This window comes from Diachasma alloeum, unplaced genomic scaffold (genome assembly GCF_001412515.2).
Source record: "Diachasma alloeum isolate Michigan unplaced genomic scaffold, Dall2.0 Dall_scaffold_00448, whole genome shotgun sequence".
Taxonomy (NCBI): domain Eukaryota; kingdom Metazoa; phylum Arthropoda; class Insecta; order Hymenoptera; family Braconidae; genus Diachasma; species Diachasma alloeum.
In genome coordinates this window covers 297,148-320,113 of record NW_021680587.1, presented here as the reverse complement: position 1 = coordinate 320,113, position 22,966 = coordinate 297,148, and the positions used below count along the sequence as shown (strand labels likewise).

Sequence of the window (22,966 nt, the reverse complement as noted above, 5' to 3'; positions counted from 1 at the left end):
AGTTTCACCTGGTTTTTTCCTCATCCGAGCAACAACACGTTGACAAATTGCTGTTATGCGCAGCAATTTGTAGAGAGAGGAGTACTTGGTGATGAGATCCCAGAGAGTAGAGCCCATCGAAACGGTAAATATGGATCCGGGCTTCTCTTCCAGATTTGCTGACGGATCCAGTTTGACATTCTCTTTTGGCCACTGAGAGGAGTCTAACTGCAGCCACCTTGGACCCGTCCACCACAGCTTATTAGCACTGAGTTGAGCCACAGTGATGCCCCGAGAAGCACAATCAGCAGGATTCTCCTTACCGCTGATGTACCGCCATTTTGCTCCTACCACCAGCTCCTGTATGTTGGCTACCCTATTGTGCACGTATTCCTTCCACCTGGAAGTATGAGAACTAATCCACGCTAGAGTAACAGCTGAATCTGTCCACAGGAACACAGGAGCGTTATCAAGGTTGAGTTGAACACGCACATACCTTGTGAGTTTCGCCAGCATGACTGCGGCGTTGAGCTCAAGTCTCGGGATGGTGAGCTGCTTGAGAGGAGCCACCTTGGTTTTAGCAGTAGCTAACGAGATACTCACGCCATCCGAGCTTGTCACCTTCACATATACCACCGCAGCCATCGCTGTTTGCGATGCGTCTGAGAATCCGTGTATCTCCACCAGAGCATCCTTCTTCACTCCGAGCTAACGAGGAATGGAGATATTTTCGACCTGAGACAGCTTCTTACGGAATTGGGTGCATTTATCCGAGATTTGTGGTGAAAGCGCATCATCCCAGTCCAGCTTCTCAACCCAGAGACGCTGTAGGAGTGCTTTTGCTCTAATCACCACAGGAGAAAGTAGACCTAGAGGGTCGAACAACTGAGCTATCTCAGACAACATATTCCTCTTCGTCACCTTTGAGTTGGCCGGAAGGTGAATTGAGAACTTGAATTGGTCTGTGTTTGGATCCCACTTCAGACCAAGAATCTTCGTGGTGGAATCCTCTAGCGGCTTGTGATCCTGAGAGACACCTTTTGAATTCAGAGATTTGAGTGGAGACGGACTGTTGCTATGCCACTGCTAGAGGGAAACCACCAGCTAAGCAAAGATCCCTCACTTGCTTGGAGAATTCTAGAAGGTCACTCTCCTCTTCAGCACCACCACAGATGTCATCCACGTATCTTTCACTGGTCAGCGGAGAGATTGCTAGAGGAAAACGACGTCCTTCGTCCGCGACCAGTTGGTTGAGAACTCTACAGGCTAAGAATGGGGCCGATTTAGTCCCGTAGGTCACGGTGGTGAGCTGGTAGGTGCTGATCTGACCTTGAGAATCCCGCCACAGAACCCGTTGAAGAAGCCAGTCCTCACGAAGCACCTTGATTTGACGGAACATCTTCGCTATGTCCGTCATGAAAATGTACCTGCTCCGCCTGGATGAGAGCAGCACATCAGAGATATTCTTCTGCAGTTTGGCTCCAGTATGTTGGATGTCATTGAGAGATACTCCTGAGCTGGTCTTACTAAAGCCATTGAAGGCTACCCTCAGCTTCGTTGTTTCACTACTTTCCCTGAGAACACCATGATGAGGAAAGTAGTACATAGGAGTTGACGAATAAGCTTGCCTCTGAACAGAACACCGAATGGAGACACGAGCCGACTGCTTCTCCTCAGGGACCCTCAACCCTCCTGAAGCCGAAGCCCCATGTGCCACGGTCATCCCCTCAGATCGACAGCCGACCTTCACGCTCCCGGCATTCCTCGAACCAGTTAAGGCTGGAACACGCACCATGTGTCCCAGATCTTCGTACTCCTTGAGAAAAACACTATATAGCTGAAGGGTCCGTTGATCCCGCTCCCTTCTCCGGAACAGGCTGGAGAGACACGCTTTAGCCCGACCATAAGAGTCGCCAAGCTCTGTCGGAGAACGTGCAAGAGGCAGGCGAACCACATAGCGCCCTGAGCTGTCTCGTGAATGGGTGCGCTGGAAAAACTCCTCACATTCTGCCTCTTCTTTCGTGAGATCACTATCCTCGGCTTTTGGGACCTCCTCCTGCAGCCAGAACGAAGTGAGAAGGTCGTAGAGTTCCTCGTTGCTGACTGCAATGTGACTAGAGCTGGCCACCATTGGAATCATCGCTGAAGTAGGTCCTAGTACCACCCAACCGAAAATAGGGTGCATTGCTATAGGGGAGTCTGAAGGCCCCTTAATGATCTGTGGCTCCACAATTGATCCGAAGAAATCCACGCCAATGAGAAGGTCAATAGGTCTTGGCTCCATGTATTCCGGATCAGCTAACTTCAGTCCCTCGGGATGGCCTCAAGCTTGAGTATCCGAAACTGCGAACGACGGCAACGATGATGTGAGATGGTCACGAATGTAGGCCTTAATCTGAAGATGCTTGTCTGAGTGCAGAGACTTCAGACAGAACTGAGAGAATTCCTTTGAGAATGACCTTGATCCACCAATACCAACGACAGGTAGCAAAGCTGGAGACTTTAACAAACCTAGCTTTACCGCAAGACTATCTATAACAAATTATAACTCAGATCCAGGATCCAACAGCATCCGAACTTCACAGCAACAGTCATTCTCTGAAACGAGAGAAGCTAGCGCTGTTGCGAGAAGAACACCTGGTCTGAGTTGAGATGACGATTCATGAACTGATAATGCTACAGATGGAGAATCATTTGACAGCGACGGCCGTAGAGAACGTTCTGAAGTTACCGGAGCCGCTATCGTTGAAATCGTTGGTTGAGAAGATCACTGCTGCACTGATGAAGGCCCCGGAATAGCGGACTGTATAGGACGAGTACCAGACTGAGACCACTGACCTTGAGACTTCAACTGGTCTGGTTGAGATGTCTCCAGAGGACCATTCTGAGGGCGTGTGATGTGGATCATCGAGTGGTGACGCTTATGACACACGACGCACGTCTTCATGGTCCTACAGGCACGAATGGAGTGCTTCCCCAAGCAGTTTAAGCAGAGGTACTTCTTTTCGACAAACTCCTTCCTCTTTTCCGGCGACAACTGCTTGAATTTGGGGCACTTATCGATGAAATGCTCATCTTCACACATGGAGCAGGCATTGGCGGTCATGTCTGCCCACGACTGCGAACTCGACCCGCGTGCCTGTGGAACTGCACTGCCAGTTGAGACATTCAGCACCTTTGCTGGCTTTGCTCTGGGTGGTTGAGAGGGCACACTCGAAATTGGCGTCTTGGGAGCGTGCAGAGGATGCAGCTTAATTCTCTCCCTAGCTCTTGCTCTGCTCAACATGAACTCCCTGAGTTCCGCGTACGTTGGAAAAGTGGTGGTGGATCCGATCTTAACTTCCCACGCCTCCAACGTCTTAACATCCAACCGGCTTGAGATGATATGCACCAAGACGTCGTCCCAGTGTTCGACAGGGCGCCCCAACGACTTCAGGGCATTGAGAGCTTCGGTGGTGGAGTTGAGGAGAGCATTAAACTCCTTGGCCGTACGGTTGACGATCCTCGGAGTGGAGAACAACCTTTCCAGCTGGGTAGAGATGAGGACACGTTCATTGTCATACCTCGCGATAAGCATATCCCAGGCTGGAATGAATGAGTTTTGAGCTACTGGCAGAGTTGAGATCAACTGTTTTGGCTCGCCAGCAAGAGAAGTCAAGAGATAATGAAATTTCTCGACCGTAGAGAGGTTATTGTTGCCGACGACCATCGAGAGGAAAAGATCTTTGAACGGTGTCCACTCGGAGAAGTCCCCTGAGAAGGTAGGCAGCGAGATGTTCAGCAACTGCCTTTGAGTCACCTGAGCAGACGGAGCTGATGCAGCGGGTCGACGAAACGACTCCGAGAGGTCCGCGGTCTCATCAATGGCCTTGATTAGCCCAATGAATGACGTATGAGCTGTGGAGTACCGCTGCAAACAGACATCGTATACCCCCTGCTTCACGTAATCGTGCTCGAGCACCTCCGCGCTATCCTTATCAGTGAGTAGTCTCACATGCTGGTCCTCGAATCGGCTCCAGTAATTCTCCAGAATATCCAGCTTCGACTGCAACTCCGTGACTGAGAGCTCCTTCACTGCCGCTGACGATGATTCCGTATACAGAGACTCAATAAACTTTGGCCTACTGGCTTGAATAAATATTCTCCCTGCGAAAGATATGCTCATCCGATAACAAATACAAATTCAGCAAGCAGAGAAAGCACCAACCAAAAAAAATCGTAAAGAACGCAACAGTGGAGAAAGCACAGCCAATAGCGGAACAAAATTGAAATCAAGCAAAAGCAGCAGCAAAGTTCAGGGAAAATCAGTAGCGAAAAATAATAATAATAATTGACTTCCCTGTGAGAAGGTTCGACGGCAGCAGTGATGGTCGTAGAACTTCAGCAAACAGCGAGAAGAAAAAAAAAATCTGCTTCTGAACTGCTGGAGAAAATATCAGGGCGCACCAGGTTGAGTGTCACTGCTGGAGTCCCATAATTCAGTGGCGCGCACAAATGTCAAAAGTCTAAGATGAGCACCACTGCACTGCTACGTCACGCAGGGGAGGAGCCACGTGGGAGGGGTCGATGGGCGGAGTCGGTGGGTGGAGCAAAGGAGGTGGAACCGACACACGAATTCCCGCGCTTTTCCACCGACACCACACGCACTAATGTTTCACCAAAAACCCAATGTTCACTTTTCCCGATTTATCCGGCTCGAAGGACCAAATGTTTCGGCGAGAGTTAAACAAAATCCGATAGAGAGCCGGGATTCAGGGAAAGGGTAGAGAAGTTCACAAAATAATATCTGACACAGTGCGCGTGGGTAGAGTCACAATAAAACTGTATTTTTCTGTTAAAACACAGAACTCAGTCAAAAAATATTTACAAAAAAATAATCACTGTCAATTAATAATTGACGCGACAGACGTTAGAGAATTTTCACGGTTGAGATGTTCACAATAATTAACGATTTAATCGCGTAGAGAATTGCACAATGCACGCTTGTCACAAGGCGATTAGAGAAGACGGCGGAAGTGACGAGATGGACCAAGTGTCGCGGCGGATGTCGTCGATCCCAATTAATTGGACATGGTCGGTAACCCAGGTCCGTGTCCAGGAAGTTCTGCCGCTCGTTATCAGCGGACCAACCTACCGTGACGTGAGGCTGAAGCCTCAACAATGTGCTAATTTTAATTTATTCGTATGGACTATTTTCCTCTTAATTGTATCTATCGCAATCTCAGGATTCAATTTGCCATGCATACGAATTATTTCGTATGGTCCTACCCAGTTAAAATCAAATTTAGATGTCTTTGGTTCTTTACGTAAATATACTTGATCTCCTTCGCGAAACTCTTGTGGTTTCTTATTTTTATCATAATACATTTTGCTTCTTTTTTTGGCTTTTTCCAAATTAGTCGACGCCGTAGCCTGAGTGGTAGTTATCTTCGTGAAAAGGTCGTCGAGATATTGGACATAAGTGTGAGGAATTTTCTCTTTCATGAATTCTGACGCCATAGTGGCCTTTACGCCAAACACAAGCTCATGAGGGGTGAACCCTGTACCTTCGTGGACAGAAGTGTTGTATGAAAACATCCCGAATCGAATCCAATCGTCCTAATTAGTTTTACTACAATAGTGTTTGAGATATTCAACAAAAACGCGATGAGCTAGTTCGAGCGAACCAAGAGATTTCGGATGGAACGCTGTTGAAGTGATTGTCTGTATTTTGAAGATTTTGTAGAAATTCTTCATGATCTTCATGATTTTCCATTGATGGATACTGGGGAAAAGTTTTGGTGTAACTGTTTTCGTGTTGATTTCTACCTTTACTGAATTTTGTAATTTGTTATGAGACTCTAAACATTTATGAGTTGATGAGGTCATTCCTAACATGAATCGGGCTTGATGATTGTCGTCGGTGTTTCCCTCGTTGGTGAAATCTGTGACACACACCTGAAGCGGGGTCCTCTTCCTGGGATACCCATTATCGCCGGACAGGACGTTGTGTTCAACAGAAGTTCCACGTTTCACTCCCCTGGCCGGTGCCTGAAGCGGTGGTCCGCAGAAAACACCGTTAGCCAACAGACTCCCGTACCAGGGTGAGCTCGCCGCTTCCGTTGGACACGATTCATTTTCAAGTTCTTTAGAGATAGGTCTCGTTTCAAGAAGGGGTATTTCATTTTCATCTGCTGTTAAATATGCGTCACTGTCTGTGTCAGTGGTATCAGTAATTGATGATAAATTATTGAATGTATTTAATGCGAATGACTCGACGTCGACCTCATCAATCTCAGGCACCATGGTCCCACGTGCCAGGAACACAGCACCTATTAATTCTTCATTAATGTGAAATTGTTCATCTACTTCTTCATCCCAATCCTTATTAGAATCTAAAGACAAATGCTCGTTTGCGCAGTCGAGCATTTCCTTCAAATTCCCGGGATGTAGGGGTGTGTTGGTCTCTTCTGTCAGGTATACGTGGGGTTCAGGTAAGGAGTCTCTATGTGGGTCAGGAGGATTTCGGGAAAGGGCATCGGCGTTAGAATTTATTTTTCCCGGTTTATAGACGATGTTATAATCATACTCATTCAGTCGAATACGCCAGCGCATCAACTTAGAGGTAGGATCTTTTGCATTGTGCAGCCAAACTAAGGGGCGATAATCAGTGATTAGGGTGAATTGATGACCGTATAAGTAGGGGCGGAAATGTTCAACACCGAATAAAATGGCGGAGAGCTCTTTTTCGGTGGTGGAGTAATGGATCTCTGTATCTTTCAAAGTCCGAGAAGCATAAGCGATAGGAAGATCCTTACCAATGGAGCCTTGGCTCAATATTACGCCTACTGCGTAATTAGAGGCATCGGTTGTTACGAGGAAGGGTTCCGAAAATTTTAGGAATTACAAAAGTGGTTCCGAGCAGAGAATATCGCATAACTCTTCGAAGGCTTTTTGTGCTGAGTTGATCCAGATGAAAGCATTCTCCTTTTTCAATAAGCGAGTTAATGGTTTAGCAATTTTCGCCATATCCTTGATGAAACGACGATAATACCCTATAAGTCCGAGAAATTGTGTGATATTTTTCCACGTCCTGGGGACAGGAAAATTCTTCACAGCTTTGATTTTCTCTGGATCAGGCAAAACACCCTTGTCGGTGATTTTGTGACCCAAATAGACCAACTCGCGACGGAGGAAATGACACTTATCGGGTTGAAAAGTTAACCCTGCGTCTCGCAATCGCGCTAAGAGCTTCTTCAATTTCTGAGTATGCTGTTTAATCGAATTGGCATAGATGACGATGTCGTCCATATAAACGAAGAGTTCGACACCCTGTAGTCCCAATAAAACCATGTCCATCATTCGTTGAACAGTAGTGGGGGCATTTTTCAACCCAAACGGCATTTGATTGAATTCTAAAAAACCGAAAGGGGTAGAGAAAGCAGTTATGCTTGGAGTGTTCGTCCATGGGGATTTGATGAAATCCTGAGGCTAAATCTAATGTGCTAAAATACTTTGCACCGCCAAGTTGATCTAGTATATCCGTGATATTTGGGAGAGGATAGGCGTCACTAATGGTTTTTTCATTGAGTGCCCGATAATCAATGACCATTCTCCAACGAGGTTTTCCGGAAGAATAGGCTTTTTTGGGAACGATTCAAAGGGGTGAATTGTATGGGGACGTGGATGGCTGAATAATGTAATTTTTTAGAAGACCGTCGACCTGTTTCTTTATTTCTTCCCGATGAACGGGGGGAAAACGATATTGTTTCGTATTGACCGGAATTTCATCAGTTGTAAACAACGTGTGTTTAGCGGCTGTTGTGGACCCTAATTTATCACCGAGGAGATAAAATTGATAAGGAAATCGGCAGACGATATCGAGGATACTCGTCTGCTCGGCCTCATTTAGATGCGATAATCGTAGTAATTGGGCTAGTTGACTAATCCTTTGGGCTACTTCCTTTGAATTTGTTTGAATGGGGTCATTCACCCGGGCCTTTTGTGGGGTAGATGGAACCGTATCAAAAGCCTCCAATTCTACAGGGGAGTGAGTGAGAGTCACATGGCTAGTGGTGGAATTTATGACGAAGATCCTTGCCACTCCATGCTTCTGTGTATCCAGTACTTCACCTAAAAATACTCCAGGTCCAGTATTTATGCGATGGGTATAACCTGATTCTTTGTCTGGATTTTTGATAGGGAGGTTAATCAATGTTTTGGTACGAGGGGGCAGTTCCAATTGAAAATTTGTATCAAAAAGAAACTCTTTCTCGCTCAAACGTAAACTACTCGGGAGTTCATTTTTTAAATTGAGCACAGCCTCTTGTTTAGCGAGAAACGTAATACCGACGATTCCATCCGGTTTGAGTGGAAATGTGTCTGTGACGACTTGAAAATTGATGTTAATATTTCCCACAGGAATAATAACTTCACCGAGAGTACGCAACATTCCTGATCCAATCCCAGTGACCCAGCATTTTATTTTTTCATTAATAATTGCACGTGAATCTAATGCGCGTTGTTTAATTAAGTTTAGTTGAGATCCGGTGTCAACTAAAAATTGAGAATTGTTTTTGATTAATTTTACGTCATTCAATGAAATTATTAGGAGTTTTCCGATCCCGTCTCGTTCGACATTGTAACAGAATCGATGGACTCGGCTCGTGCAATTAGTACTTCGCCCCACCTGTTCTCTATCGACGGAGCGCCCTTTGAGTTTAAAGATTTCGAATCATTATTACGAATTCTGCGAGTTTCTTCCCTATTCTGATTCTGAAATCGATTGAACGAGTAGTTTCCACGATTTTCCCCACGATTTTCGCGATAATTTCTGAAACGATTGCCGAATTTCCTGTCAGAATGAAGTCGTCGTTCGTGTTCCCGATCTCCTTCACGATCGTCGCGATAACTTCGACCGTCTCGTCTTTGTTCACGTCCATGCTCGTGTTCTCGTCGTGGCTTACGATGACCGTCGTGTCGAGAAAATCGTTCATGATCGTCTCCCGATTTTATCTCGGTATTAAAAATTTTAGAATGAGGAACATGAGAGTTCGAGAAAGGTTGAAAATGTCGCGAACGTTCAACTTTTTCTAGCTCGATTCGGGTGGCAGTATCAATCAAATTTTGTCAAGAGATAGGTTTCTCCTTTGACAATATTGTGCTCAATAATTCATTTCGGAATCCTCGCGTGAAACATGTAATCGCGGAATTATTGAGAAGAGTATTAATGCCGGTAACTTGTGATTCATCATATTTTTCTCTGGCTGCCTTCAGGCCACGAATTAAAACTTCTAAAACACGAGCTCCAAATAAATCGATCGATTCGTTTTCCTTTTGAACTAGTCTGCGTAGTTCATCTACAATGCGATCAACGTCAAAGAATTTAATGAACGCGTCTTTTAATAATGTAAATAATTCTTGTAACGTGTCCGGTGTTTTACGACTCGCGATCAGTTGTTTTGTGTGTCCCGTGATTTTGCTGCAAATTAATGGCAATAAATGTACGCGATCTGCGGGTTTAACACGTGAATTAGCGATTTTGCATTGCTGGAGAAAATTGGTTAGTTCTGCAGGTTTTCCATCAAAGTGAGGGATAATGTCAAAGGCCAATTTCAATGGTAAATATGATAATTCTTGAGGAATTATACCTTGGGAACATTGATTACAGGTTGTGGCGCGCAAAGAGTTTGAAATTGATTCTCGCGAGGTGTTCGAATTTTGATCCACTTCAACAATATTAATAAATGAAGCGTCACTTGAGGGATGAGAGATAACTGGAGAATTATTGCGAGACGAAGAAGGAAGGGCTATGATTGGAGAATTATTCCGAGAAGAATTATTTCGTGAATTTGCAGGATGTGGCAATTGGAGAGTGTTCTCGATTTGCCTGAAAAAACGGTCGACCCGTTGCGATTGCGGAGTCGGAGGGGGTTCGAAATTTATTGGCTCTACTTGAAATAGCCCACTACCACTCGGCTGTGTTTCCAACGCGCGGCGCGACATATTTATTGGAATTGATATGACTTACGTTTCGTTGGCTCTTATCTCACTAATTGTCTTTCAATATTTTAATTCCTAATGCCGCTGAACAGTCGAAGTCCTAGGCGACCTGGTCCCGTCGGTCTTGCGCCGATGACGGCAATCTCCCCCGGGCGGTGTCTCCGTGGATGTCCCCGTGGATGGCACCAGCTCCCCTCTGGTTGATGTCCTCGTCACCGCGGTCTTCACTGGTCCCGATGAAATATCCCCTTGGCTCCCTTTGGCTCGTTCGATGTCGATTTCTTATTTTTATTTGATTCCAATTGGTTTGGTTTAACTCAGCTTCTTTCTATGCGTGTGATTTTAATGGCAATGACGATGTACGGTCATTAAAACCACCCTCTCTGACATTTGTCCTACGCTCCAACAGGGAAAACCGTACTCAAAAAACGTGCGAGAGAGAGGTGCGAGTAGATCCACCAGTCCGAAATAATCACCAAGTTTTTATTTGATTGTCAAAACTGTTCACTTTTTAAGTTGGTTATTATAATCCATGAGAGTTTATCACCTTTCAGTTTGTTATATTTGTTTCACGCACTTGCGAGCCGGCACTATCCCTTTTCAAATTTATTGTTTGTATTTGGAACTATCCCACCGCTGTCACCAAAATGTTACGTTCCAAATTGGTTCTCCATTGAATGGATGGCGGGTTCGATGCCCATGGAGTGCTAAATCACTCTGTTCCACAAGTGCGGGAATTTTTAAGACAAAATAAGTGAACACAAACACCAATTTTTAAATTAACCCAATTATTTCGTTTATAATTCACTTTGAACTTAGAGCAGTAGTTCACAACAACAACTTGAACTTAGAATTTGAGAAGACGTTAACAAATACTTTCGAACTTCTTATCTCCACTTATGGGGTGGATCTGGTCTTACATTTACTCTTAAAATTATTCTAGGTCTCGCCAACTTGAAAACTCATCCCACAGGAAAGAGTAGAGGACCAATCGTGACCCTGACTCGGTTAATGGGGTTGGTCTTACACCCCCAAAGTAGATCGCGCTGGCCCAGCCCCGAATTCTCGAGTCTACGTGACTCAAACAATGGGCCTGACATGTGGTACCGAGTGAGCGAGGGAAAATACTCGAATTTCACTCAGGGAAAAGAAACTGTCTCCGGGAAGATGTTTTATGACTTCAACGGTTCGCAGTTGAGTTCTAATTACACTGGAAATTCTATCAGAAAAAACTAATACAATAGGGCTTTATTTTCGGGTGGTCCGAACTACCCTGGCATCTGCAGTTTTATTACCCGTTTCCTGTTTACACAAGTTTCTAAGGTACGTTCTAAACCTTTGTATCTTTGTAAAATTTATCTCGTGAGAATATTTCATTAGTCATCCGTTAAAATTATTAAGATTAAATAATTAATAGATTTGAATCATAGCGGGTAAATCAAGTGAGAAAAATAGTGGTCATAGGGATCCTACGTCGCTACTAGGAGTCCATGTGACAACAGTCCATAAATGATAGCGACTTGTCCGCTAAAGTCAACGACACACCTAACCGAAAGGCGACAAAATTTGAAAATAGGATAATACATAAATGGAAGTTCAGTAATTGGATACAAATTCAATGAGAAGTTACAGACCAGGCGGAATGTATATTCAATTATGCTGAGAATTTTCCGGGACTGGATTTTAGCCAATCACAGCGCAGTATTCGAGGGGACGATACTCTATTGTTATCAAATTTTTTCGGAAATTGCACACTAGCTTCTGGAAATTGCATCTGATAATTGCATAGTAGCTATTCATTTATTTCTAACAAATTGGATGTTTTGCTGGAAAAAGCCCTCGAATACTGCGCTATATTTTCCTTAAGCTTCCCTGCAAACAAACAAAAGTGTCAAGTTTTGTAGAAAAATCATCATCAATCTTCATTGGTCCGAAGAAGAAGGCCTGACAATTCTCTCATTTCAAACGTAACGTTGACCACGTTGACAGCACAAATTCACACAGGAAACATATCCCAATTCTCTTTAATTCTCCATTAGGACTTATAGTTAAAAATTTACTAAAATTTTGCCAAAAAAGGAACAAAAATTTTTTTGTTCAAAACAGGCCAAATAATAGTAGTATGTATGCTAAGCGGGTTCTGCTTAGCTTCATCAAGTCGCCACCAGGGGCGCCACTGTCGTGGAAGGTTCTGGAATGGTGGCGCCACCGTCGCGGAACGTTCAAGAAGGATGACGTCATTAATGACTCATCGACTCGCCCTAGTGGAAAAACCTAAGGCAGAGGCATAACATGTCTGATCAGAATTTCGGATCGGACTTGATCAGTTTCTTATCGAGACCTGAACAGAATTTCCACTCGGGTATGAGTCAACTTGAGAGTGAAATTCGTAAGTGTCCTGGTAGCTCAGATGGTAAGAGCGCCCGATGCGACATTGGGAGGTGACGGGTTCGATTCCCGGCTAGGAAGTTACTAATTTTTTCTCTCAAAAAAATAAATTTAATTAATGCCTAATGATAGAAGGCGAAGAAACCCTAGTGGAAAAACCTAAGGCAGAGGCGTAACATGCCTGATCACAATTTCGGATCGGACTTAATAAGTTTCTGATCGAGACCTAAACAGAATTTCCACTCGGGCGAGTGGTGGGGGAATCCCTCTAAGACCTGTTGGGACTTGTATGAAAATATAATAACCTGTTGAAACTTGCGTGGAATCGGATATGGGCGCCAGCGTCGTGGAATTTTCTAGACGGATGACGTCATCGATGATTCATCCTCATCAACTCGGGGCGTCGTGGGGGTACTTCCTGAGTCCTGTTGGGACTTGTATGAAATATGATCCTATGATGAATCACGATACAAAGGAGATATCATATTATTTCTCGATTATTCTCGACCATTCTCCAAGATTCTCAAATGTTCCAAGATGAGTCATAACCTCCAATTTGTAATGGGGGGATCTCTATATAACGCGCTTACCCTATCCATTCCGCATACAATCTGAGTCCCAGTTCTACTGATTGAACCACGCATCCTACAGTGATATAAAGAGTTACCATATTGTGTTACCATAATCATCTTCATAAGGAGAATGACGGAGAATCCAGCACTGATGAGGAGATGATTCGTGCGTATTTCAACAAGGATTGTCATACATTCGCAAAATACCTGGTGACTGACTTACATTGTTTGTGGGACAATTATGAAGTATTGAAAGCTGAGCGGCATCCTGAGGGGAAATCCAATCGTTCTAATTGTACAACTCGACTTGAGGAATTATCTCACATAATCCAGAGCATCAATAATTTGGGGAAATTGAAGAAATTCTGCGAGGAGCTGAGGGATAAAATCACCAACGTGGAGGAGGAGGATGAATTGGTGGCAAGGAGTGTCAATCAAATTCAATGGTTGAACTCAGTTCCACCATACTGCCTCAATGACAGTGAAGTTGTGGAGAAATTATTGATTCACGCACCACGCGATCTTCCACCATTGGAGGAATTCATCTATCAACTTCGTAAAAACGTCAGAGATCTGTGCTCCATGTTCAAATGTAACAAGTGTTATCCTTGTGACAAGCTATCTCAAATTCTGGAGATAATCAAAGGACATTTCCAAAATTTGCGAGTTTCAATTGAACTCCTGAGCGTTGAGTATGATATATTCTTCGTTTCTGGCGGTCATCTGCCTGCTGATTTCATTTGAATGAGGATGGAGTCGATGGGCAAGAGTGCTGCAGAAAGAGATCAACAAGAAAAGAAGATGAAATGAATTGATTTCCAATTAGAGCCACCGATCCATTTGTTGCATTGGGACTATGCATATCGATCTGCTCGTCGAGGTCCATGGGAGGACATAGCTCGAGACCGCCATCGTTTTCAACGTCGGATAAATTTGTGTGAAAAAATGTTGAACCCTATATTATTACCAAAGCATAGACAATCTATTTTCGAGACTCGTTTCAGCTCGTTCTGAATTGCTAATGCTATTTTTATTAATATTGTATATATGACTATAAGGAGAAAGGTGTTTGTAACAATAAAATCAAGAATTTTTTTTTTTAAATAATCAAAAACTTTTATTCATAATGTACAGTATTATATTTCTTTTTCTTACATGAACTTCTTAACCCCACCACGAATGTGCAAACATTTGTAAATATTTTCAAACATTTCACAACATTTGCAAATATTCTGCAAACATTTGCACATATTTACAAACATATGCAAATGTATGCAAACATGTGCAAAGATGTGAAAACAATGGTCGAATGTTTTCAAGATAAATGACATCGGTAAGTCACTCGGACTGATAATTCATCGATGTGCGAGGTGGGGTTTTCCTGTAAGTCCTGCTGAGACTTGTACGTTTGAGAACGATGGCGTCATCGATGACTCATCGCGCGGTGGGTGATATCCTATGTTTCCTGTTAGAACTTGAATGAAATATAATATGTTGATGACCGGTCTAAACTTGCATATTGTAATGAATCATTGCTGTCTTGGAATAAAAATTACGTCATACTTTTTCGCGAATGTTAGAGAATGTTCCATAACGGTTTAAATCGGGTCGGGGTAACGGGGTGGGTTGCTATAAAATCAACCGTCTCCACTGGATTCAGCTTCAAACACAAAATTGATTTGCTACCATCACGATCTGCGGTTTTAGTATGTCATTATAATGTTGATGTTGGATGTTCAAGGTTTTCAACACCCAACTCAGAAATTTATTGTAAAAGAACTGGCAGTTCAAGCAGTTGGAAAAAATGAGTTTGCTTGTCTGCTTTTCCAACCCCCATGTGGATGGATTAAATTATAGCAAAATACCAAAGAACCAATAAATGGATTATTAATAATCACCGTGGGATCGTATGGAAAATAGGATTCTGTTATGTCCAAATTATTCCCAGGCTAAGATTCCCCTTCAAAACCTCCCCCAGCTCTACAATCCAAGATGAACAACGGCGTATAAGAATCAAATTTACAAAAACATATTATTAACAATTAAATAAAGGGCCAAACAATTAAGTGCAGAGGACCAAAATTGTTCCACTGGACGAAACAGAAACGTTGAGCCCTCATACACCCCGTTTGGAGCAACTGAAAAATCACCCCCAATCTAGAAAAGAACATAAAACACCTTTTAAATTAATTTTTTCGGCACAACCGATGTTGAAATTACAGACAGGCAAGTTCAACATCGCGCTAAATTCCTCAGACCACCTCAAAGTCCAATAAGTTCCAAAACCCCACGAGTGGAATCAGCGAAAATTCGATCACGTGAACAGGTGTTCCACGTCGAATTTTCGTCATAAACCTCCAAATCACCAACCCCCAGCCCATGATGCCAACGCCTAAATTCAAAACTTAAAAACTACAATTGACAAAAGTAAACCTCAGTCGTGGAAAACCCGTGGAACGAATACGTTCTCCAATCTTCGGTAATTCGGATTTTTCGGTTACAAGTCGGAGAAAGTCAATCTTTCGTCATAGCTCCCAACAGAAATCAGTGAACTGGATTTCGAGGGTGGTCTCCTGAGTGCTGACGATCGCTACCGAGAGTTGATCGATTTTGGGAATTCGGAAATTTGAGTTATCAAAAATCCCTCATCAAAATTAACGAGAGTTTTCACATTCTCTAGTATCATAAAAAGAAGAGATTCACTCTTTTGGCTTTAAAATCACGCGTACCAACCAATAAGGCTTTCGCGACTCCAAACGCCTTACGGTGCAAGTGTGTGTGTATTTATAAACAATGCGGATCCTTAATTTACTAAAATACTAAAGAACATTGTGAACTGAAAAATACTTTAAAGAGAGAAATTGTAATAAGTGTCTGGGACGACATTTCCATCCTTTTGGGATTACATCTCCAATGAGCAGAAAATCTGTAAGTAAATCGTAAGTAAAATATCGTTGTAAAATTTGAACGTTGTGATTCGCGGAAAATCAATCAAATCGAACCAACTTCAAATTTCCCCTGACATTGTAAACTTGGATTAACTGGTTAAAACAAACAATTAAAGGTGTTACACATTCGAGAAATTCGCTCAAATCATTTCAAATACTCCTTCGGAATAAGAAATCTGAAACTTCCGGTCCCATTAACTAAGAAGAAAACAAGGTAAGAGTGCAGAATAAACAAATTACTCATTAACACTCGGGAAAACGCGATAAGAAACATTTTATCGCACTTCATTTTTATTGTTAACCACGGAGTTCTTAATACCTGATCCATTAGAGTCCAACGAATCAATTCAACGGATAAATCCGTTTAGAAACTCAGGATTTTCCCGCCTGAAAAATCCTTCGGACATAACAAGTAAAAATTGGTGGCAGCGGTGGGATACGAATGAGCATCCCACATCTCACTCGCACCGCTTTTCTTCCCCACTTACAATAAATCTCATTTCCAGTTTTCAATAGAAGAAAATTCGCAGTATCAACAAAATGGCATCAGTCACTTTAAATAACGAATCTATGTGTAAAGAAATAGATGGACAACAATGGGAATGAGCATCTAGAATATTAAATTGGATCCCCTTCTTTAGCGGCCATAAGGGAGATCAAGTTAAATTTGAAGATTTTGAAAAGGCAGTTTTACACGTCCGTCACATGATTCCGGACAATAAACATAGCCAATATCTCCCACACATTTGCTTGAAAATTAATAGGATCAGCTCGTGAACTCAACCCTTTAGTACGTTTTAAAAACATTGACGAATTATTAGACCATTTGAGAAGTCGCTACGTTAAAAGTTGCAGCGAAACTTCCACTAGAGAAGACTTGAAAAATACCACCCGGTACTCGGATGAAGATTTGGTTCATTTTCTAAATAGATTAAAACGAAATCATAGAACTGCATTGAAAGCAGCAGTAGCTGAACACGGTGACGGGACGGCCGAAGCATTCAAAAAAAGTTTAAATGAAGTAGCCGTCGGGCGTTTCCTCTTTATCGCACCTCGATCTTACGACGCCGCCCTCAAAACCGCTAGCGTTTCGACCCTAGATGATATAGCAAAACTTTTAGATGACGACCGCTCTTTTGAAAACAGATACAGATGCTTCGGTGACAGAGACAAGACCTCAGAACGTCCTAATGACCCTTATCCCTCGGATAGAGACTCAGACTCTAGGTACGCTCGTTTTGTACAAAATCAATCATATACAGGCGAAGGTTATTATCGAAGTAGATCTCGGGGTCCTTCGCAAAATAGAAGTTACGGGACCCCACAGGCCGGAACCTCAAGGAATACTAACGATAAACGGGAAGAGACAGTACTAGCCTACGATAAAGCCGCCCCCTCTACCCCCAAATCGGTTGAAAAAACCTCCACGACAGATCAGTCAATAAATGAATTAAAATCAATGCTCGCGGAGATAATCAAAATTCAGAAAATCAATGCAGAATCCCGCCATCGTGATCGATCAAAGTCCAGTCACCGGTCAAAGCATTCCAACCCTAAACGTCGTTCGGGCAGAAAATCACGCAGGTCCCCATCAAGCTCAGAAACCAATAGTAGTTCATCTTCATCCGAATCTTCAGATGAAGATGCCCGTAGGAAGTCCAAAAGTAAAAAGAAATATTCCAACTCTTCAAAATCATATGAGAAATCTAAACATGCGAGCCGTAAAAATCGAGAAGAAAAGTCAGCCCTCTCCTCACGGGATCAATCAAAATCCAGATCCTCTAGCCAACATTTAAACGGGGAAGCCGTTCGCCGCTCCGACGCGGCGACGAGCCAATCGAAAAAGCGTCCAGATTCCCATATTCTCGCCGCGAGTCATTCCCAGACGAAAAAGACTCAGAAGTAATAATTTGCAACGTCGGAAGTGGTCCACAAGTCACCATTTACGGACCACACCTCCATCGTGAAGGTGCCAACGCCCTCCTAGACACCGCAGCAAAGGTGAATTTAATTTGGGTCAACGCACTCCGGCGAAATATTAAAATCGACACGTCGGAAAGAATTTTCATTGCAGGTCTCTCGCAAAAGCTGATTCGAGCAATCGGGTTCGTTAACATTCGTATCGACCAAACATATGTAAAATTCCACGTCATCGACATTGCACCTGGCAGTTGCAAAGCACTCCTGAGTCATCAGTTTTTCACGCGCGAGGCCGCACGGATTTCCTATTGGGAAGAAACCTTAACTCTGTCATTTAACCCTACTAGGCCCATCCATTTTTGTTTGGACCACTGCAGATTAGGCCGCGAGGAAACACAAGCATGGGTTTGCTTATCCGGCGGGGGCCCCAGAGTGAATTTATGTCCCCAGCTCATTGACAGAAAACAATGATTTTTAATAGACACTGGTGCTCGAATGAATCTAGTAGAACTCCACGCTCTAAAGTCATATGTCCTGTAACGAGATTTTCTCGTTACGGGTTGAAATCCCCTTAAAAAGATACGTGAACTCTAAAATTGAGACGTGAGGCGACATCTAGAGGCGGCTGAAGAAAGCCGCGACTAGATGAACTGAGCGACAAACCGATGAAAGACCTAAGGCATAGCGGTTATGGGTGAAACCGCGACCCCTGGAGGTCTGGAGGACGTTACTAGACTATCGCTATTTTGGAATTCGCCCAGAATGTGCTAGGGGAAAAGGGGCCGACGTACAGGCTGTCCAACTGGGCGATTCCATAGGCTATGTCAGAGTAGACTAGGGACCAACGGCCAGGTGAGAGGACTGGTGCCCCCGGGATCCCGTCGGGTTGATTGGTGGGGATAGGGTAACGGAATGACCTATCGTCGCTGAGATATCCNCGGAGACGGTGACGTGCGATGACCGAAGCGGTAACTGATGGCCGAGAGTGTGGGTGGTCGTGAAGTGGGTAACAGTGTTCCACTTTGGTCGGATCAGCCTCTCGGCGTCCCAGGCTCTGAGGAGTCCCGGCTGATTCGCATTTAATTCTGAAACACTCCCGAGTCGAAATACTCGGGAGGAGAAAGCCTACTGAGAGAGTGAAAAACCCTCCAGGACGAGAGTAAATTCAATTTGCATGGATGACTAAACCGTGAGGCTTAATTTCCAGCCTGAAATAGTGGCTGGTGATGTTTGGCATAGGATACTCCTGGTGGACCTTGTCCATTCTATCGTGTCACACTGATGCTAACTGGGCAACCCTTTGCCCGGCCACAGAAGTCCTCTAATTGGACGAGTTTGCTTCAGAGGCCGGTTTTCATCGAACCTCCCGTGAAGTTTCGGCTGGCGCCCGATTATTGAACGATAGAGACGGCAAAACGTAGTTTGGATTTTTCCTGGGTGAACAATTCGGGAAAATATCCTTACAGTCCCCATAGACACCTCCGAAGCAATAGAATTACGTGGGCTTACAATGGACACTTTATCGACGATAGGAACTACAAAACTCAACATCCTAGGAATAACTTCAACCTTCCATGTAGTAGACTTTCCCCTACCGACTGACAGTGTAGCCATCCTCGGAAATGAATTTCTAATTCAAGAAAGAGCCGAAATACTATACGGCTATCAAACTCTCCTCCTAGCTACGAATCCAACACATCCTATGAATTGGTATCTAGAAATCGAACCAGATCGTCCAATGACTGTTCCCCCACGTACTCGTATGGCATTTCCTATCAGAATTTCGAATCCAGAAATTGAGGCAGGTTTCCTTCCTCAGCTGAGACTTGACGACGGACTCTTCGCTGGAGAAGCGGTTGTCCAGGTTCAAGAGAACGACATAGCCGTTGTAATGGTTGTCAACACCACCACAGAACCGGCAAAGGTCGAAATACCTCTTCAAAAATTAATACCTTATCAATTTCGACTCGACACAGAATTAAGAGATGATTCTAGTTCTGACGAGGCGGACTCCTCCTCCGAATCCGAAATATCGAAACGTAGGTTGAGTGCCTCTGAACGAATAGCAAAATTAAAGGAATTACTTCGCACCCATGGGTTGAGCAAACCAGAAGCTCAACAAGTGGAAGAGATTATTACAGAATTCCACGACATTTTCTTCCTCCTCGGCGACCCACTCGGTTGCGCGAAAGATTTCACCTGTAAAATCAAAACCACAGATAATAAACCAATCCACCGTGAACAATATAGATAACCTATGGAACATCGGGATGAAATAAATAAACAGATAAATAAAATGCTCGAGCAAGGTATAATCGGTCCCACGGAATCACCTTACAATTCACCGTTGTGGATTGTCTCGAAGAAAGCTGACTCTAAGTGAAACAAACGTTGGCGCTTAGTCATCGACTCCCGTGAACTAAATAAAAAGACCATCGGTGACTCTTACCCACTGCCCGACATTTCCGAAATTCTTGAAACTCGGTAACTCAAAGTATATTAGCGTCTTCGATCTAGCAAATGGTTTTCACCAAATAAAAATGGACCCAGAAGACAGAACAAAAACCGCCTTTACAAGCCCCGACGGACACTGGGAGTATCGAAAAATGCCTTTCGGTCTTAAAAACGCGCCGGCAATTTTTCAACGGATGATGAACAAAATCCTGAGCGGTTTGACAGGCACCGAACTATACGTATACCTTGACGACACAGTAGCTTTTGCTAGAGGGCTTCAAGAGCATTATCAACGCATAAAAAGGTTATTCAAACAACTCCGCGCCCAAGGCGTTACCCTTCAACCTGACAAATGCAAATTTTTATGTAAAGAAGTAGGTTATTTAGGCCACTTAATCACGTGTGATGGTGTCCGATCCGACCCAGGTAAAATTTCAGCATTAAAAGATATGATCCCACCGAAAAACGTCAAGGGAATACGCAGTTTACTAAGGTTCGCCAATTACTATAGAAGGTTTATCGAAGACTACGCACAGAAAGCTCAACCCCTAACCGAACTTCTTAAAAAAACCACAAAATTCGTTTGGGACGAAACCAATGAGGAAGCTTTTCAAATCCTCAAAAATTCCATTTCTAATGAATCTTTCCTATGTTACTCAGACATGTCTAAACCCTTCATTATAGCGGTATATGCAACAGAGGTTGGAATATGGGCAGTCCTCAGCCAAAAGAATGATTCAGGCGAGGAAGTATCAATAGCCTGTGCCTCCAGAACACTCCTCGACGCTGAAAGCAGATACAGCCCCGATGAACGCGATTGCCTGGCAGTCTTCTATGCAATTAAACACTTCAGACCTTATGTTTACGGAAGACCTTTTGTTCTTTACGCTACTAGCCCAGCAGTAGCCTGGTTAAAAGATACAATAACTCCAACCGCGCGTCTACTCAAGTGGCGTTCACGACTCCATGAGTATGAATTCACCGTCCACTGCAGGAACTTGAGAAGAGAACAATACGCTGACGCATTCTCGAACAATCGCCTAGGTCTCGACAGCACAGAGACCAGCCCCAAAAATTCAAATGACTCGGACGACAACAGGGAAAATGAAGCAGTAACGATTCTTCCCATCTCTTCATCCAGGCCCAGAGTTCAGAGTGCCCCTGAACCCAAAACGAGTAAACCTTAGGGTACCAGAACCAGTGCGAGAATCAATGCCGCATCCAAACCAGTCTCGTACAAGGTCACCAGGCCATACACAAGGACCAAAGCATCAACCGGGGGCGAAGTCCCAAGAGAAGCGATTACACCTGCGCCTAAGAATTCCTAACCGGGAAGCTCTCGAAATACTCAACCCATGATACCCGAAATCCCTGAATCAAGCGAACAATCAGAAACAGAAGAGCCTGGAAGAATGGAAGAAGGAATCGTAACCGAAGATATACTGATCGACGACGTCTTCCCACCGCCACCTTCAAAGAATGTCGCTCCAGCGCAATTGACCACGTCGCCGAGGGTGAATGTCTCCATCAATCCTTCCAGAATCACCGACGTCGATCCCGCGGTAGTGATACAACTGCAACCCCAAGGAAATCCAACTGAACAGGATCCAGAAGAGCATCCAACTCCATCCTCTTCACAGCCCGAGATAAATCAACCGCCTCGAGTGAATACCGAAGAGATCGTCCTTACCGACAAGGAAGTTATTGATGAAATTCTCCAAGAGGAACCAGTCAAACATATCCCGGATGAAATAAAAAGGAGTATTAACGAGAGCATACTTAAGTTCGACAAACTCATGGAAGAATTTCCACCCGAATACACTCCCGATGAAAAAGAAGACCTCAGATGGAGCTCACGCTATACGTGGGAACATGACCCTTAATGAATCGACCAACTCCCGACCAAAGAGGTATCAATTGAAGAAAAGCCCGAAGAAGACGAAAAGCCAGAATCCAAGGCTGACAATGAAAACAAAATTGAGGACCAAGAAATGGACAAGGAAAGTAGTAACGAAACCGACGAAAATCCAAAAAACCAAAGTTCACTACACGACACCACCTTCCAACCAGAAATTTCAATTTTGAAAAAACGTCACTCAGTCATACCCCAGAAAAGCAACAAAATAGTCTCCTTCGCACTGACACCTGAACAGAAAGAAAGGCCCTTAGCCAGGTCAAGCCCCCCAGAAGGTGACTTCACCTTGAATGACACACTCGTCCCTGTAGGAGACGCGACATCCTCTTTTACTGGCACGTCAGAGTCAACTCATCGACGCCTTAAAAGACTTTCAGGGCCTCTACACGATCTAAGAACCCAAATGAACACGATACGCCAACAACACGGATTAGATTCCGTCTTTCCTAACGCGAATAATGATAAAGAGACTCCTGACCTCCCAGTTAACTCGGAAGAAGCCCAAGAAACGCCAGCAAGGATAACATATGAATCCGCCGAGTCAACCGCTGACCAAGATTTTCACAGGGGTGGACCGCAAATGACTTCATCCTTACCCGGACCACCACCAGTTCCCTCAGCGACTATCTCCGAGGCCCAAGAACAAAAATTTAGAAGCCCTGGCATACCTGGTGAAAAGTCTCAGATCGAGAAAAAGCTCTACGATAAGTTTGAAGCTCCCATACCACTGGGAGACGACGTCGTTCCGCAAAGTGAAAACCTAAAGTACAGCAGAGATGGACTGACCTTCGGAAAAGAACATATAGCTT

At 43.9% G+C, this 22,966-nt stretch overlaps 1 protein-coding gene across 1 annotated transcript; it reads right to left on the bottom strand.

The window, feature by feature from the left end:
* Positions 1-1,054: 1,054 nt before the first annotated feature.
* On the bottom strand, positions 1,055-2,263 carry LOC107042405. Its single transcript, XM_015263438.1, has one exon. It carries the CDS (start codon positions 2,261-2,263, stop codon positions 1,055-1,057), a length of 1,209 nt encoding a protein of 402 aa, XP_015118924.1.
* Between the last annotated feature and the right edge of the window lie 20,703 nt (positions 2,264-22,966).